Source organism: Anguilla anguilla, chromosome 17, assembly GCF_013347855.1.
Source record: "Anguilla anguilla isolate fAngAng1 chromosome 17, fAngAng1.pri, whole genome shotgun sequence".
NCBI lineage: Eukaryota > Metazoa > Chordata > Actinopteri > Anguilliformes > Anguillidae > Anguilla > Anguilla anguilla.
In genome coordinates this window covers 4737715-4757117 of record NC_049217.1, presented here as the reverse complement: position 1 = coordinate 4757117, position 19403 = coordinate 4737715, and the positions used below count along the sequence as shown (strand labels likewise).

At 44.0% G+C, this 19403-nt stretch overlaps 1 long non-coding RNA gene and 1 gene segment (V, D, J or C); both read left to right on the top strand.

The window, feature by feature from the left end:
- The window catches only part of LOC118216209, a 145739-nt gene that overhangs the window by 21244 nt on the left and 105092 nt on the right, over positions 1–19403 (top strand). Inside the window, 1 exon segment of the C gene segment in view lies at positions 19097–19390. Within this exon segment, the coding sequence occupies positions 19097–19390 (294 nt within the window).
- Positions 1497–4799, top strand: LOC118216223. The gene is made up of 3 exons (XR_004762985.1): positions 1497–1583; positions 1655–1723; positions 4426–4799. It is a non-coding gene; the product is annotated as an uncharacterized LOC118216223 (long non-coding RNA).

The following is a 19403-nucleotide window of genomic DNA, read 5'->3' as shown; positions in this document are numbered from 1 at the left end:
GAAGCCATTAGAACAGCACTTTTTTCAAATATTTCTGAAAAAATAAGAAATTTCTGATATTTAGGGACTGATGAAAAAACGTGCATTCTTTTTGGAGAACATGTTGAAATAATAGAGCTTTGTGCAAAATATATAATGGCGTGTCATCTATTAAGGAATACAGCTACATCCACACTATAATTTATAAACCAATTTTCAACTTGGTCAAACAAACCCATGTACTCTGCTGAATGGTCCTAGTTTTATTTGTTAATTACTTATTTTACGGTTTTATTTTTTTAATGTATTTATTTGCATCTTTTCATTTATTTCATGTATATTTGAAATTGTTTAATTATTACCTTTCTATGTTTATTACCTAAACTGTGTTGTATTGTTGAATGCTTTGGCAATATTGTTTCTTTCAACATTCATGCCAATAAAGCAAATTGAATTGAAAAAATTGAACTGAGAGAGAGAGAGAAAGGAGGGCGATAAGGAGGGGGAGAGAGGAATGGAGAGAGTGGGAGAGAGATGCTGTGATCAGGCACTTTATCAAACAGGTTCATACACAGTCAGTCAGTCAGTCAGTCAGTCAGACAGTCAGTCAGTAAGTTAGTCAGTAAGACAGACAGTCATCAGTCAGACATTCAGTCAGTCAGTCAGACAGTCAGTCTTCAGGCCAGTTCTCTGGGGCTCAGGCAGTGCACAGAGCGTGCTCACACTCTCTCAAGTCCGTCTGTCCATCTGCCTCACCATCAGCAGGCTCAGCATCGTGTCATAGTTGTTGATAATGAAGATCAGCTGATCCTTCCTGGATGGGAACTCTGCTGCCATCTTCAGGACAAAGTTCTCCACTTCAGCCTAAAACGCACACGCACACACACAGGCACAATGCATTTGAGTCACTCCTGATTAACTCCTAATTAACTAACTCAGGATATTTACACTGAGCATCTGCTAAATGATTAAAGGCAAACTGATACATTTCAGTCAGTCAAGTCAGTGTGTCAAAATTAATCTGATAAAAACATTAAGGCCATGTAAATGTACTATACCAATCGTGCTAATTTGCTTATTTGTCCTGTAGCTGCTGCAGTTGTGAATCTCAAATGTGTCCATTGTTTCACTGGCAGCTACCTGGTCCATGAGGCAAGTTTGTCAGGCAAGTGTGCTACTGGTGTGTTACCGTGTGGTAAGTTTACTACTGGTGTGTAACTGTGTTGTAACTTTGCTAGTGGTGTGTAATTGTGTGGTAACTTTGCTACTAGTGTGTAACCATTTGGCAAGTTTGCTACTGGTATTTGCCATCTCTTCCAAATAACATGGAACACAGAAAAGCACCTTCTTGCTCAAGCCAGCTACTTGCTAGTCATTTACCCAGAGTGCCTGTTTATTGGATGGGAGATGTATCTGCCTATTTTTTTTACAGTCTCTGATCTGCCCCTGCATAGGCTCCCGCCCCGCTCACTGATTTCGCGGAAGACCTGAAGAACAAAAACTGGTCATGTTTTATGGAATAATGTAACTGAACCTTTTCCTCGGAATGAGAGTCCTCGTTCTTCTTTGTGTCGTGCTATGTGGCATTTGCGGTGGAAATGCGGGTAAGTTACTGAATTATACATAGCCTATATTATAAATAAATACGACGCTGAAGTTAGCTCCCGATTCGCAGCTCCCGATTCATGTTGCGTTCAGGGCGTGTTACAGGATGCATACGCGAGGCCTGTATCGGACATGCAAGGTGGAAAACTGCCTGAAATACAAAACTGATAAAGTTCAGAAAAATGTCAAACTCTAAGTGCTGGAAGGGTATGGCGAATGTCCTGCTAGCCATTGCCTGGCAGATGACCCAGGTGACTACAGATCACTAAGAGCCTTGCTGTACATAGAAATAAAGTAACATGAACACGTAGTCCCGGGGGTGGGCATCTCTGGTTTTTGCTCCATTCCAACCTGTAACTACGTAACTGGCTTGGATTGAAGTAAGCAGCTTTTAGTGACCATGTGCTGGAGGCAATCGGCATGTCACGGTTCGGAACATTGAAATATTCTAGCTCAGACTTTTAATCATCCATAAAACCCGTATTTGAGTAAATTAACTGAATTATGCATAGCCTAGATTAGAAATGCATACAGTTTAGTGTTCGACGTCATCGTATGGAATCGGAAAATTGCCGTCTTTTCTATTTGAGTTTGAGATGTTTTGTATTTACACAGGTAGGATAACAAAAAATGGAATATAGTTTAAGCAAAGGTTGTTGAGTTTTGAAAATCGTTCTCGTTTTTAATGACATTTTTTTCGTCTTTTTTATGCGTCCAAAACTACATTGGATGTATACTGTAACTGAAAAAGTTCACAAGTTAGGGGCGAAACTAACGATGTCTTTGTGGCAGACGATGTGATGTTTTAATGGATTTTGTAGGGTGCCAAATGTCAAGTAAAACAAAAAATTTCCCTGTGCTTTTTGCTCTCTCAGATTTAACCCACTTAAGGCATTTCCCTCAAGATTTTGGTTATTATTACTATTATTATTATTATTATTATTAGTATTATTAGTATTATCATGACCAGCTGTTACACTGTTGACACCAGTTATGAGGAGATCTGAGGAGTGAAAGCGGCTCTCTTACTGAGAATCCTCCCTACATGAGTGATCGTGCCTAAGATCATTTTCAGGCCAATTAAATTGGCGGTACTGGATTTCTAATAGCATTGACAGTACATGCATACATTCATGATCAAGCACCTGGCAAAATGCAACAGCACAGCACACCAAATGCATACACTTTGCATTAAGTATTTTTACAACCATTTAGGACGTCGTTGTCATTCTGAATGTATAATGTTCAGAATGTGGGATTAGAGTGAGACAAAGATCCTGAGAGTGAGGAAAAGTGAGGAACTAGCTAGTCTATTGGTCATTAATGCAAGAATGTGGCAGCACAGATTAATTATGTTGTTTAATCCATCAAACTCACTTTCTGAATGAACGTCAAACATTTTAGCCTATCAGAAAATTGGAAGTGTAAACATTACTATTCGATCATTTTCAATAAAATGATCTTTTAATCTGTGAGAAATATAGCTGACTTGTGGCTGAACAGGATACTAACCACAGCATTGTGCTGTCGTTCTAAATTGTGAAAAAGGTTGCTTCATTGCTTAAAAATATTTATGTAACTTTTAGTTGTGTAAATTATTTTGCCTGCTAGTGTAACCAATAAGAACGGAAGAGCAATTTAGCCCATAGACAAATACATTGATACACCATTAAATAATAAACAAAATAAAATAGTTTCATAGAGGATACACCAGTAGGCCTATATCGTAGGCCTGTTTGATTTGGCCCTAGAGCTTGATGAGCTGGTTCGCTTCTTTATTTCACGTGTGAACGAGAGGCTTTCGGTGAGTCATTTCTGAGCTTGCACGTCCTGTTCATGTGCAGGCAACTGGTTTAAAAGTTTAAAAGACTTTTGACAAATTGGTGAAAAACTGGTTCTCCTGGCACTGACGCATCCACGCTGCATCCTCCGGGAAAATGTTGACTATTTTATATATATATATTGCGGAGAGAAAAGAATGTCGCATAATTGCTTTTTTTGGAGGGGTGGGCATATAGATTTAGGATTGGGGGAATATAGGCGAATTGCATGGGGACAGTTTTGTCATGTTCTGTATTTTTTGTGAAAAAACGTGGGCTGTAAATATGGTGTCCTCACAGTGGACTACCATGATGGGACTTTTAATTAGTTTATTTAACTCCTGCCTTTCCGCTCTAAGTTTGCATCTTGTCAGAGTACGTATTTTATGTTCGTTAAACTGCATTTATTCGCATATCATATCTTGGATAGTAAAATCATCTCCAAATGTCAGCAACGCCTCTTCTTTCTGAGGAAACTCCATAAGCTAGCTTGGGTGCTTGACCTTATTTATTACTATTTTATTTATGGACATTTTTGTAAGCATACTTAACCCTATTGGTGGACATCTTAAACTGTTTTAAGCTGCACTTGTATGTTGTCTACTTTGTGTTTGTCATTTGTCCGGTTATGTGTTGTGTATGCATTGACGCTTTTACACAAATGAAGTTCCTAACGGATAAATAAAGTTATTTTGAATTGAATTTGAAAAAAGTGCATATAAAGGTGCAAACGCTTGTAGGATGCAACCCTATAGACTTAGGTAAAAAAGAACAAAAACTGGTCGTTTTATTGAATAATGTAACTGAACATTTTCCTCGGAATGAGGGTCTTCGCTCTTCTTTGTGTCGTGCTATGTGGCATTTGCGGGGGAAATGCGGGTAAGTTAAAATGAATTATACATAGCCTATATTAGAAATAAATACGACGCGGAAGTTAAATCCCGATTCGCAGCTTCCGATTCCTGTTGCGTTCAGGGCGTATTACAGGATGCTTACGGGATGCCTGTATCGGACATGCAAGGGGGAAAACTGCCTGAAATACAAAACTGATAAAGTTCGACTACTGATTGTTCGGGCGCAGATCATGGACGCAGATTCAGAAATGCATGCAAAAATAATGGAATGCATGGACAATCGCCGTCTTTTCTATTTGAGTTTGAGATGTTTTGTATTTACGCAAGTAGGATAACAAAAAATTGAATATAGTTTAAGCAAAGGTTGTTGAGTTTTAAAAATCGTTCTCGTTTTTAATGACATTTCTTTCGTCTTTTTTCATGCGCCCAAAACTACAGGCGTAGTTCAGCGCATATTACAGGATGTATACTGTAACTGAAAAAGTTCACAAGTTAGGGGCGAAACTAACGATGTCTTTGTGGCAGACGATGTGATGTTTTAATGGATTTTATAGGGTGCCAAATGTCAAGTAAAACAAAAAATTTCCCTGTGCTTTTTGCTCTCTCAGATTTAACCCACTTAAGCCATTTCCCTCAAGATTTTGGTTATTATTACTATTATTATTATTATTATTATTATTATTATCATGACCAGCTGTTACACTGTTGACACCAGTTATGAGGAGATCTGAGGAGTGAAAGCGGCTCTCTTACTGAGAATCCTCCCTACATGAGTGATCGTGCCTAAGATCATTTTCAGGCCAATTAAATTGGCGGTACTGGATTTCTAATAGCATTGACAGTACATACATACATTCATGATCAAGCACCTGGCAAAATGCAACAGCACAGCACACCAAATGCATACACTTTGCATTAAGTATTTTTACAACCATTTAGGACGTCGTTGTCATTCTGAATGTATAATGTTCAGAATGTGGGATTAGAGAGAGACAAAGATCCTGAGAGTGAGGAAAAGTGAGGAACTAGCTAGTCTATTGGTCATTAATGCAAGAATGTGGCAGCACAGATTAATTATGTTGTTTAATCCATCAAACTCACTTTCTGAATGAACGTCAAACATTTTAGCCTATCAGAAAATTGGAAGTGTAAACATTACTATTCGATCATTCTCAATAAAATGATCTTTTAATCTGTGAGAAATATAGCTGACTTGTGGCTGAACAGGATACTAACCACAGCATTGTGCTGTCGTTCTAAATTGTGAAAAAGGTTGCTTCATTGCTTAAAAATATTTAATATGTAACTTTTAGTTGTGTAAATTATTTTGCCTGCTAGTGTAACCAATAAGAACGGAAGAGCAATTTAGCCCATAGACAAATACATTGATACACCATTAAATAATAAACAAAATAAAATAGTTTCATAGAGGATACACCAGTAGGCCTATATCGTAGGCCTGTTTGATTTGGCCCTAGAGCTTGATGAGCTGGTTCGCTTCTTTATTTCACGTGTGAACGAGAGGCTTTCGGTGAGTCATTTCTGAGCTTGCACGTCCTGTTCATGTGCAGGCAACTGGTTTAAAAGTTTAAAAGACTTTTGACAAATTGGTGAAAAACTGGTTCTCCTGGCACTGACGCATCCACGCTGCATCCTCCGGGAAAATGTTGACTATTTTATATATATATTGCGGAGAGAAAAGAATGTCGCATAATTGCTTTTTTTGGAGGGGTGGGCATATAGATTTAGGATTGGGGGAATATAGGCGAATTGCATGGGGACAGTTTTGTCATGTTCTTGTGAGGGCGGGGAAGGGTGAAGACCAGACGCGACCAAACAGGGGATCTACAAGTTACCAAAGGGCACTCCAGTAACCACTGAGTCTCGTGAGAGACTAAATAAGGGGGTGCTATACTCCTAGGGGACTATCCCAAATAATGAATAATAAACCCCTAAACGGGTAACTGAGGAAGAAGGAGTATATAAGGAAAATAAAGGAATAGGGAAAAGAGAAATGAAAAATAAACAACTTCGAACCGAAGCTGAGAAAAAGAAATGTCTTTTCAAAAACAAAACGGAAGAAGTTCTGAGGCCAACTAAAACCAGGGGGGAAAACTGGTTAGTAAAGGGCAGAAAGGTTTGTGCCCCAACGGTGACACAATAACCCCTTAAAACCGCCGGCCTCAGAATCTGGACCTATACCGTCTTAATACCTTTTTCCAAAAAACAAACAAACTGAAGTCAGAATTCTTTTTTAAATCTCTTTGTTCTTAAATTCCTTTTACCTTGCTCAGGAATACGACAGGGAACTGGCTAGAGCAAAACACGTTACACTCAAGCACCGTTCCACTGCCTACTGACGCTTTAAATACCCAGCCACAGGTGTGGCTGGTAATCAGCGGAAGGTGTGAGCAACCCCCAGGTGAAACCGATCAGAGGTAACCCTGCAGGAATGCATGGAATGTTCAAGCAGGAACAATCCTCCCACAGGAACCAAAAATAACGATTAGCCGAGTGGCTAATCTGCAAGCTCGAACTAATCGTCCCCACACACCAAAATAACGATTAGCCGAGTGGCTAATCGGAATGCTAACCACTGAGCCGGTGCAGGCACAGAAAAATGATCTACCTGCACAGAAACCGTGACAGTACCCCCCCTCTAAGGACCGGCCCCAGACGGGCCCTCGGACCCACGAGAGCGGAAATCCCGGATCAGTTCAGGATCCAATATGTCCCTAGAGGGAACCCAACAACGCTCCTCCGGACCATAACCCTCCCAGTCAATGAGAAATTGTACCCTACGGCCCACACGCCTCTCGGCCAGAATGCGACGCACCGTATAAACTGGTTCCCCATCCACGAGTCTAGGCGGAGGTGGGGGTTTGTCCACAGGAGCCAACGCGCTTACTAGAACTGGCTTAAGACGAGAGACATGAAAGGTAGGGTGAATTCTCATGGACCGGGGCAGCTGTAGGCGAACTGTGACCGGGTTAATTCTCCGAAGGATCTTAAATGGACCAATGAAACGAGGAGCGAGTTTATGAGACTCCACTCGTAGAGGGAGATCACGAGTAGAAAGCCAGACACGCTGACCCACCCGATAGGAGGGCGCCGGTCTGCGGTGTCTATCGGCAAGCCTCTTTTGACTGGCTGACGAGCGTAGAAGTGAAGTACGAACTCTCCTCCAGGTGGACCGACACCGCTTGACAAATGTCTCTGCGGAGGGCACCTCGATGTTCTTCTCCAATTCAGGGAAGAGTGGAGGTTGATAACCACATTGGGCCTCAAACGGTGAGGTGCCCGTCGACGCGTTACGTAGCGTATTGTGCGCGTACTCTGCCCACACGAGTTGACGGCTCCAGGAGGTAGGATTGGAAGAGACCAGACAGCGGAGAGTGTTTTCCAACGTCTGATTTGTGCGTTCCGTCTGTCCATTGGTCTCCGGGTGAAACCCTGATGAGAGACTGACCGACGCCCCCAGAAGTGAACAGAATGCTCGCCAAAAACGCGCGGTAAACTGCGGGCCACGATCCGATACTACGTCTTGAGGTAACCCGTGTAATCGGAAGACGTGGTTAATAACTAACCGGGCGGTCTCCAAAGCCGACGGAAGTTTAGGCAACGCTATAAAATGAGCCGCTTTCGAGAATCTATCCACAACGACTAAGATGGCAGTGTTGCCATCAGAGGGTGGCAGCCCAGTGATAAAGTCCAGCGCTACGTGACTCCAAGGGCGACTAGGAACGGGCAATGGACGTAAAAGACCCGACGGTGGAATGCGAGAACCCTTGTTCCGAGCGCAAACCGAGCAGGCCGAAACATACTCCCGCACATCCCTCTCCATGCCAGGCCACCAAAATCGCCGGGATAAAAAATCCTTGAATCTGTGGACACCCGGATGACAAGTCAAATGCGTGGAATGTCCCCAACGCAACACCTAGGCGCGTACCCTAGCAGGGACAAAGAGACAGTTAGGCGGACCTCCACCCGGATCCGGCTCAGACCTTTGAGCCTTCCGGACCACTGACTCAATCCTCCACATAGCAGGAGCTACAATCAGAGTGGAGGGAACAATGGGTTCTGGGGAGCGGTTGTCGTCTGATTGGTCATAGATTCTAGACAGGGCATCAGGTTTGATATTTTTTGAACCCGGACGATAAGTAAGGATAAAATTAAATCGGGCAAAAAACAGAGACCAGCGACCCTGCCGTGAATTCCGTCTCTTAGCGCTCTGAATAAATTCTAGGTTTTTATGATCTGTCCAGACCGTGAAAGGATGTTCCGCCCCCTCCAGCCAATGCCGCCACTCCTCCAGAGCCAGCTTGACTGCCAAAAGTTCACGATCCCCGACGTCATAATTCCTCTCCGCTGGGGAAAGGGATCGCGAGAAATATGCACACGGGTGCACCTTGTTATCTAAAGGGGACCGTTGAGATAAAATGGCTCCCGCGCCAAGCTCAGAGGCATCCACCTCCACCACGAAAGGAAGTGCCGGGTTAGGCGTGATGAGAATGGGCTCAGAACAGAACATAGACTTTAAAACCCGGAAAGCCTCGTCGGCTTTGGGTGTCCAAGAAAAATGAACACTGGCCTCCTTTTTGGTCAGCACAGTGATCGGTGCGGCTACTGCACTAAAATTGCGAATGAAACGCCTGTAAAAGTTGGCGAATCCCAAAAACCGCTGCACCTGTTTAACCGATGTGGGTGGGGGCCAATTCTTAACCGCAGAGATTTTATCAGGGTCCATTTTAATAGTACCCTCAGAAATGATAAACCCCAAAAAAGAGACAGATTTGGCATGGAATAGGCATTTCTCTGCCTTCACGAACAGTTTAGCCTCCAAAAGGCATTTCAAAACCTGCCTGACATGACTGACATGCTCAGCAGGAGTGTTGGAAAAGATTAAAATGTCATCTAAATAGACAAACACAAATCTCTCCAACATCTCCCTAAGAACGTCATTGACTAAGGCTTGAAATACCGCCGGGGCGTTCGTGAGGCCGAAAGGCATAACTAAATATTCAAAATGCCTGTTATGCGTGTTAAATGCCGTTTTCCACTCGTCCCCCTCTCGTATTCGCACTAAATTATAGGCATTCCGAAGGTCAAGTTTGGTGAATATAGTCGCCCCCTGGAGACGTTCAAAAGCCGAATTCATAAGGGGTAAGGGGTAGCGGTTCTTGACCGTGATATTATTAAGACCTCTGTAATCTATACAGGGTCGCAGACTCCCGTCCTTTTTCTTAACAAAAAAAAACCCTGCCCCCGCCGGCGAAGTGGAGGGTCGAATAAAACCATTGGCCAGGGACTCTTGAATATATTCCCTCATAGCCTCGCTCTCGGGAATCGATAAAGAATATAAGGAACCCCTTGGTGGGACCGAACCAGGAAACAATTCGATAGCGCAATCATACGTTCTGTGCGGAGGTAAAGTAGTGGCCTCTTGCTTGCTAAATACCTGCGCAAGATCTACATAATCATTGGGGACATTGACTGGTAATGGAATAGTGACCGTACCCACTGTAACCAGATCCTCCATACTGGCGGAATAAGGATATTCCATTTCATCTTCCGTATCTTGTTCGCTATGGCTTTTAAAAGAACCCCCCTCACCCGAGAATTCCTCTGTGGCGTAATCGCAAGGAGAGAAAGAGTCAAAACACGGATCCCAGACTAGGCTCTCCTCCCTACCTGAAGAGGGCGATGCCGCAAACTGACTGATGGGAGTAACGGTCTCCTCATCACAGTAATCAAAACTGGGCTGGGAACTAGAACCAACCCCAGGAGCCTGCGTAGTCTCCTGCTGACAGTGAGACATGCATTCCAAACCCCACTGAAGGATGGCCTCCCCAGTCCCGCCCCAGTTGATGTAAGGTTTATGCCTAACCAACCAGGAATGCCCCAACACAAGGGGAAAGGTAGGCGATTCCACCAAAAAAAATCTGATATGCTCCACATGTTCACCAAAAGGGACGCGCATCTGAATAAAAGCGGTGGTTCTTTCCACTAGGCCTGTGCCTAAGGGACGACCATCAAGCGCAGTAATCACCCGAGGCTGTGGCAATAGACGCACAGGTAATCCGCGTTTCTTTGCCCATTTTGTGTCCATAAAACAATCCACTGCGCCTGAATCTAAAAATGCGTTAGTGTTAATGATCTGTTTATTCCAGGAGAGTTCAACGGGGATACAGGTGCGAAAGACTGATAACTCACGTCTCGCCAGTGGCTTACGCTTCACCGACGAGACTGATCTTTTGCTGCTAGCACTGGACAACTCTTTATGCGGTGCCCTATCTGTTTGCAATAGTTGCATCTCTTGGTTCTTGATCGAAAATCAGCATCCCTGCGAACGTCCACACTGTCCACCTGCATAGGTTCTGACCTGATTCCTGAGTCTTGGGAACGAGTGGAGAAAATGGGCGTACCCAAGAGAGGTGCGATGTAAGGAGTCGTTCGACCTCTCCTTTCATCCTTCTCTCTCTCTCGTTCCCTAACCCGGTGATCAATGCGGATAGCTCTCGCAACCAATGCCTCGAAAGTAGCGGGTGGCTCACTCGCAGCCAGTGCATCCCTGACCGGATCTGACAGGGCGTTGGTGAATAGTGTCATAAGCGGTAGTTCGGGCCAGCCTGATTCGCCGGCTAACGATCGGAATGCTATAGAGAATTCTGCAACACTATTCCTTCCCTGCCGAAGACGGGTTAACCTAGTGGCCGCCTCGCTGCCCGTAACATCGTGGTCAAACACCCTTTCCATCTCCTCAATGAGGCGGTCTGAACTTGTCATTATGGGCGAGTTTGAACGAAAAAGTGGGTCAGCCCAGGCCAGGGCTTGGCCCTTAAGGAGACTAACAATAAATGCCACCCTTGATTCGTCCGTAGCATATCGTGAAGGGTGAGCTCGAAACTGTATAAAACATTGCGTTATGAACCCCCGGCATTTGCCGGATTCACCTTCGAACGGAGCAGGGAGCTGAAGTTTAGGTTCCTGATTACTCGAGAGTGCTGGTGTGTATGTCTGGGGAGGAAAGGATTGTGCTTGAGTACTGGGAGCGCGAGCATCGAGTCTCCGAAGAAACTCAGTTTGGAAACGCCTTGTCTCCTCGCGTTCAAGACGTCGCTCCTCCTCTACCCGGACCCGGTGTTCCTCGAAACCTCGCCTAAACTCCTCAGAAGCCACCTGCTGGCGACCCATAATCTCTAGCAGGCCGGTCAGTGTAGCTTCCTGGCGGCGTGACGCCTCCTCTTGTAGGGCCAAACGCTCGCACAGCTCTGCCTGTTGTGTAGTGGTGTTCACTTGTTGACTGTGCAACATTTGTAGCCCCTCTGTATGGGCCGTCAGGATGGCTTGTTGAGCCGTAACAGCCTGATCCAGGCCGATGGTCGCTGGTACTTCCATCGGGCTTGAGTGTTCTGTGAGGGCGGGGAAGGGTGAAGACCAGACGCGACCAAACAGGGGATCTACAAGTTACCAAAGGGCACTCCAGTAACCACTGAGTCTCGTGAGAGACTAAATAAGGGGGTGCTATACTCCTAGGGGACTATCCCAAATAATGAATAATAAACCCCTAAACGGGTAACTGAGGAAGAAGGAGTATATAAGGAAAATAAAGGAATAGGGAAAAGAGAAATGAAAAATAAACAACTTCGAACCGAAGCTGAGAAAAAGAAATGTCTTTTCAAAAACAAAACGGAAGAAGTTCTGAGGCCAACTAAAACCAGGGGGGAAAACTGGTTAGTAAAGGGCAGAAAGGTTTGTGCCCCAACGGTGACACAATAACCCCTTAAAACCGCCGGCCTCAGAATCTGGACCTATACCGTCCTAATACCTTTTTCCAAAAAACAAACAAACTGAAGTCAGAATTCTTTTTTAAATCTCTTTGTTCTTAAATTCCTTTTACCTTGCTCAGGAATACGACAGGGAACTGGCTAGAGCAAAACACGTTACACTCAAGCACCGTTCCACTGCCTACTGACGCTTTAAATACCCAGCCACAGGTGTGGCTGGTAATCAGCGGAAGGTGTGAGCAACCCCCAGGTGAAACCGATCAGAGGTAACCCTGCAGGAATGCATGGAATGTTCAAGCAGGAACAATCCTCCCACAGGAACCAAAAATAACGATTAGCCGAGTGGCTAATCTGCAAGCTCGAACTAATCGTCCCCACACACCAAAATAACGATTAGCCGAGTGGCTAATCGGAATGCTAACCACTGAGCCGGTGCAGGCACAGAAAAATGATCTACCTGCACAGAAACCGTGACAGTTCTGTATTTTTTGTGAAAAAACGTGGGCTGTAAATATGGTGTCCTCACAGTGGACTACCATGATGGGACTTTTAATTAGTTTATTTAACTCCTGCCTTTCCGCTCTAAGTTTGCATCTTGTCAGAGTACGTATTTTATGTTTGTTAAACTGCATTTATTCGCATATCATATCTTGGATAGTAAAATCATCTCCAAATGTCAGCAACGCCTCTTCTTTCTGAGGAAACTCCATAAGCTAGCTTGGGTGCTTGACCTTATTTATTACTATTTTATTTATGGACATTTTTGTAAGCATACTTAACCCTATTGGTGGACATCTTAAACTGTTTTAAGCTGCACTTGTATGTTGTCTACTTTGTGTTTGTCATTTGTCCGGTTATGTGTTGTGTATGCACTGACGCTTTTACACAAATGAAGTTCCTAACGGATAAATAAAGTTATTTTGAATTGAATTTGAAAAAAAGTGCATATAAAGGTGCAAACGCTTGTAGGATGCAACCCTATAGACTTAGGTTTTTAAAAAAACAGTCCCCCTAGCCAACAATAGATAATATTCATTTGTATCTTTTTTGCTTGTAAAGGGTACTTATTAGTAACCGATGGCAGTGTGTAGGAATAATTCTGGACTAGATTCGTAGCCCTTAGTTTAGCACCGTGAAATCACTCCGTAAATGTAGTTTTTCAGGTTTTTGGAAATGACACGCATCCCGGTGGTATGTAAGGGAAATGTAATCTAATATACCTCTTGAAATCCTTTCTTGGATAAGATTAAAAAGATTAATGTTTGAAGAAGTTTTCAATGAAGATCAGTGGTTTACCATAAAGAGCACCTTTCTGAGGAAGTGGCATTACAGTATTTAAGGATTGTCACTGAACAGGTTTAACACACATATACACACTACTTGGTTTTGGCAGGAATCTTGTTCATCTGCCGTGGAAATTCTCAACATTATTTTTGTTTGTGGGGACACATGGGCATTTGTGTGTCTTTAGGAGGTTTTGCTGTACCTCCCTGTCCTGCAGTTTCACATCTTTTTTGGGAACAGTCCTGTCCTTTCTGCTTTTGAATATGGCACCCTGTACATTTCCTGTTTTGGTGTTTGTGTGTATGTTCAATTCAGTTCAATTCAATTTTATTTGTATAGTCACAAGCTGTCACAAAGACACTTTACATAATAGCGAGCCAAGTGACAGAGCAAAAAGAAAGTACATGAGGAAAAAACTCCAAGTGGGACCATCCAAAACACTCAATGGGAAGAAATCTTGAGATGAACCCAGCTATAGAGGGGGAGGCCATCCTCCACTGGCCAGCCTGGTGTGAAGTAGCAGTAGATTGGAATATAGCAGAAACGCTATAAAAAGGGATCTGTCACAGCAAATAGAATGGGTTAAGCAGGTTTCAGTAGCTGTTACGACCTGTAACTCACCTGCGTTTAATAACTGCGTACGCTACCAGACGTAACACTAAGCCACCTCAGTATCAACCCGAAAGAAGACCCAGTTAAGCATAAAGTGATATGTAAAATGCGAGAAGGCGTTTATTTTACAGGAAAGCAGGGAGTAGATCTATTTGTGCTAAAGGAGATGTAAGCATATGTACAGGTATATCACAGGTTGCAGGATCTCACCGGGCAGGTAGACGTAACCCAGCAAGATGATCCTCTGGCCTGAAGGGCCGTCCTCCGGTTCCTTACAGATGTTTAGAGTCAGAAACTGGGGTAATCACTACAATATGCACTCTCTATAACTAAAAAGCATCACAAAGGATACTATTAGTAACTTAACACGTTACTGAAGTGGTCGTTAACAAGATCCAGACAACAGACAACGTGGACCATAGGCAGTAGGCAACTCTGAACTGTTAACCAAGACTAACTTAAAAAGATGCAGATCATAAATATATAGTCCAGCATCTTTTTAATATCGCCGCCCTGCGACGGTCCCGGAGTCCTCAGAACAGGCATCCATTGGCCTGGTTGCCAAGCGATGGCGTGCGCAGTCTCTCAGGCATACCTATGGATCCGCATTTCTGCGACAGGACCAGGATTTCCAAAATGTCAAGCTGGGTAAATTAATTTTATAAAAAATTTAGTCTGATGCTGTTTAGGTAAGCGTGTCTAATAAATGCTTTAATTTATTTTGTACTCGATTCTAATTGAAGGTGTGTTTGTGTCCACAGCCTCTCACTCTCTCAAGTACGTCTGCACTGCTGTCACTTGGGGTACTGACTCCCCGGAGTTCACCATCGTGGGTTTGGTGGATGATGAGCAGTTTGTGCACTATGACAGCTACATCAGGAGGATGATCCCCGAGACTGAGTGGATGGATAAATCAGTGGACAAGCAGTACTGGGACGAACAGACACAGAAAGCGCTTGATGCACACCAGACCTTCGAAGCCAATATCAGAATTGCAATGCAGCATTACAGCTCAACCAAGGGTAAGCACAGACACACACACATTAAAATACATGTATGGATCATACATATTCCTGCTCACAAATTCACAGACTCCTAAACACACACAAACAGACACACATGCTCACACAAACGCGCACACAAAAAAACGTGTATACACACATACTGAACCCATAGCTTCATGTCTGAACATATATTGTTGTATAAGGTAATTAGCCATGTAATCAGCGGGGTAATTCCCTCCGAGGTGGTCAGCTATCGGGAACTTTACTTCTGTAACCAAACCTCATAGGGGATTATGTCTTACGTATATCACTATTTACTTTTCTCTATTCTTATTTTCTTCTCATGTTAAAAACACCAGTTTCCATGTATTTTCCCCACAAAAGGAGAGTGGACTGCTCTCCTTTTTCGTGTACATTATTCAGATGGGTGGAATGCAAGGGGAGTTACAGTTAGAGATGGGATCGCGGCGCAGGAAGTGCTATGGCTGAGGAATCAAACCCACAACCCTGCAGGAGGATGGGTATATCATTTGAAAGTCAGGCACCCTATGGAGTGCACCATACACCCCGTCCTGCTTTTTGGTTTTTCATCTGTAGAGTAGACTTTATATGGTCAAGGTATTGACTTTTGCTCTTTGTTCCATCTTTTCAATAAAAAAAATTATGACAAAATATACAGCTCCCTCTGTGCTCTCAGCATTTGCAATATGAAATAATTAAAGTCCTGAAGGATTATATAATTTCACAAACAGTCTCAATACTGTAGTATCAGTGGGATCAGAGCTTAATGCTGTAGTATCAGTGGGATCAGAGCTTAATGCTGTAGTCTCAGTGGGATCAGAGCTTAATGCTGTAGTCTCAGTGGGATCAGAGCTTAATGCTGTAGTCTCAGTGGGATCAGAGCTTAATGCTGTAGTATCAGTGGGGTCAGAGCTTAATGCTGTAGTATCAGTGGGATCAGAGCTAAATGCTGTAGTCTCAGTGGGATCAGAGCTTAATGCTGTAGTCTCAGTGGGATCAGAGCTTAATGCTGTAGTCTCAGTGGGATCAGAGCTTAATGCTGTAGTCTCAGTGGGATCAGAGCTTAACGCTGCAGTCTCAGTGGGATCAGAGCTTAATGCTGTAGTCTCAGTGGGATCAGAGCTCTGTGAGTGAGTGTGCTGTAGGTGACTTGGAGAGAGAGAATGGGTGTGTGTGTGTGTGTGTGTGTGTGGGTGGGATGTGTGCTGTGACAGTGTGTGTGTGTGTGGGATGTGTGCAGTGACAGTGTGTATGTGTGTGGGATGTGTGCAGTGACAGTGTGTGTGTGTGTGGGATGTGTGCAGTGACAGTGTGTGTGTGTGTGTGGGATGTGTGCAGTGACAGTGTGTGTGTGTGTGTCGGATGTGTGCAGTGACCGTGTGTGTGTGTGGGATGTGTGCAGTGACTGTGTGTTTTCTCTCCTCAGTTGTGCAGGATTTCGAGTATGGCTGTCAGCGGGATGATGACACCAGAGATCCAGGACAGATTGAACATTATGAATACCATGGGAAAGACGTTCCTACTGACGACATGAAAAGCTGGCCTTTCATTACACCTGCACAGCAGCTGTTTATCAGTGCAGTGAAGTGGAATTTAGCTAAGCGTAAGAATGACACGCAGTACTTGACCCAGATCTGCGTTGAGGCACTGAAGAAGTACGTGAGCTACAGGATGATCGCCCTGGGGAGGACAGGTACAGCATCACTGAGAGCAGAGTTCTACTGCAGAACTCTCTCTCTCTATCTCTCTCTCTCTCAATTTCAGTTCAATTAAATATGCTTCATTGGCAAGAAATGTGTACAGGAAATATTTTCAAGGCATTATATATATAACAAAAAATATTCAAAAGGCGGGGGCTGGGGGCCGTCGGGGGGCTGGTTGGCTCAGGATTGCTGCATAGTTGAGCTGCTGCTCCTGGTGGGCTAACTTGGTGTTTTTCCTTGTGGTTAATAATAAAAGTTTCAAATGCTTTGAAGTGAGTTATATTTCCAAAGACAGAACATCTAAAGTATAATGATAGCTAACGATTATAAAGGCAATTTCAATTATGTCTTGTACATAATAATATTATTGGTTCATATCTCAGCTTAAGTGTTGTTACACTAAAGCATATGAAGATGAAATGTATTGTATTGATATAGCTAGGCAATTTAGTTGTGGGAGTAGCCTAGACTATAACCTACAGCAGGTTTGTTTGCTAGACTATATCGGTTACACCATTGTTCACATAGCACTTCTGCCAACTAAACATTTAACAAGCTAAATACAGTTAAGGCCAAAAGTTTACATACACCTAGGCTAAAGACGTTCAAGGAATGTCACACAGAAAGGCCCAGGCTGAATTTGAACCCAGGACCTTCTTGCTGTGAGGCGACAGTGCTACCCACTGCACCACTGTGAATCAGAAAAAAGCACAAAAGTATTTGTAGAGCAAACAGAACCATGTTACACTCATTTAACTATGGCAAATATCGTCACGTCAAATCCTGGTATTGTTCATTATACCAGGGCATAAGCTTGTCAGCGCATTGAGGGAAATGCACCAGTACCATTGACCTGGAGAGCCGTGTGAGGACTTTACGCTTGCAGGCCGCACAGAGGCTTCTCTATCATGCCGATGTGAGCTGGAGGGAGACCACCTGTGCTCTGAGGAAGGCAGGGGGCTGGGGGCTGGACCGGCACCTTTTTTTAATGAACTTACGGGGGTCAAGAACTGCAGGCCTTCCAGACTTCTGTTCCTCTATGCTGAGGGCGTGGTCGGACATTTTTATTATGCAACGGGGGGACCTTTGGGGGTGTCACCACAAGTCTTGGCTGGCCTCAAGGGAAACTATGTAAGGGCTTATATGACGAAGCTGGCGCACTTGTGGAGCTTGGAGGACAATGGCTGGACAGACATGGCTGCCATTGCTGCACCGGTGGGGACACGCTCAGTGCGGCTGGTGGAGAGGATCCTAGTGGGAATAAGAGCAGCTTTACCCACGTCATCTGAAAAAGACGGTGCTGTGCTTGTGTTTCAGTGTATAAAGACCCCTGCTTTCCCGCCCATCTGTGTGCAGGCAGCGGTGGGGGACTGGCAGGAGGAACAGGGGAAGCTTTTAACCTTCAGGATGCCCTTGCTGGGGGTTTTTAAGGCTGTGAGCAAGAGGGCATTGTACACTGTCTGTGTGAAGGTTCGGCACCTTCTTTCCTTGGGGGAGGTGAGGGCAGGTGTTTGGCAGGGTTTGGGACCAATTTTTATACCGGCTTTAAGGAATTGGACATTGCTGTATAAGACACCAGTACCAAAGTGGTCAGGAGACCTCCAGTGGAGGCTGATCCTTGGAGCCATAGCCACTAGTAGACACCTGGCACATGTAGACCATCCCCTAGGGGAGGGCTGCCCTTTCTGTGGGGAGGGGGAAATCTGCGCACCACCTGTTTGTGCAATGTAATCGTCTGTCATCATTGTTTGGTTTGTTGAGTGATCGTGTGAGAGGCTTGGGGTGATTTTTGACATGAGAGTCTTCATTCTGGGTCCGGGGTACAGTGCAAAACACAAGTTTCATTGTTTAATTTCCTATTTGGGCAAGCAAAGCTTGAAATTTGGATCACAAGGAGGAACAGGATAAAACAGTAACAGATCTATTGCAGGTATTTAGGGGGATGGTTTTACAACGTCTTCATATACAGCACACATATTTTAGCTTGCATAGCAATGTAAGTAGTTTCCAGAAAATTTGGTGCGTAAATGAAGCTATTTGTGTGGTGGATGATAAAGGGGGCCACAATGTATGCTTCTAAGCAACAGTATGTAGGACTAGGTTCAAACTGGAATGGTTTTGTTTTTTACTCTGATTTTATTGTGTTTTTACTTATTTAATTTATTGATTTTACCTCTGTCTTACTGGTTGTCTGTTTTCTGAGGGTTTTATTGTATTGTATTGTTTTTATTGTGACTGCATTTGTTGATTTAAAAATCTTTTTTGGCTTTTTTGTCCATTTTACAAACATTGCCATGGAATGAAGGTTACTGCTTATTTATTTGTTTCTGAAATTATATTTTGTGTGATGTTCAAATAAATCTCCTTCTATTCCCCCCCCCCCTCTCTCTCCCTCTCCCTTTCTCTCTTTCTCTCTCTCTCTCTCAGTTGCTCCTGAGGTCTCTCTGCTGCAGAAGGACCCCTCCTCTCCTGGTGTTACCTGTCATGTGACCGGATTCTACCCCCGTGACATCACGATAACCTGGCAGAGAAACGGAGAGGACCTGGATGTGGGCGTAGAGCTGGAGGAGACGGTGCCCAACGAGGACGGAACTTTCCAGACCACATCTAACCTGACAGTGAAGCCTGAGGACTGGAAGAGCCAGAATTACACCTGTACTGTACAGCACAAGAGCCTGAAACAGGACATCATTCTGCCTGTCAAAGAGGAGAACATAAACAGTGAGTGAGAGAG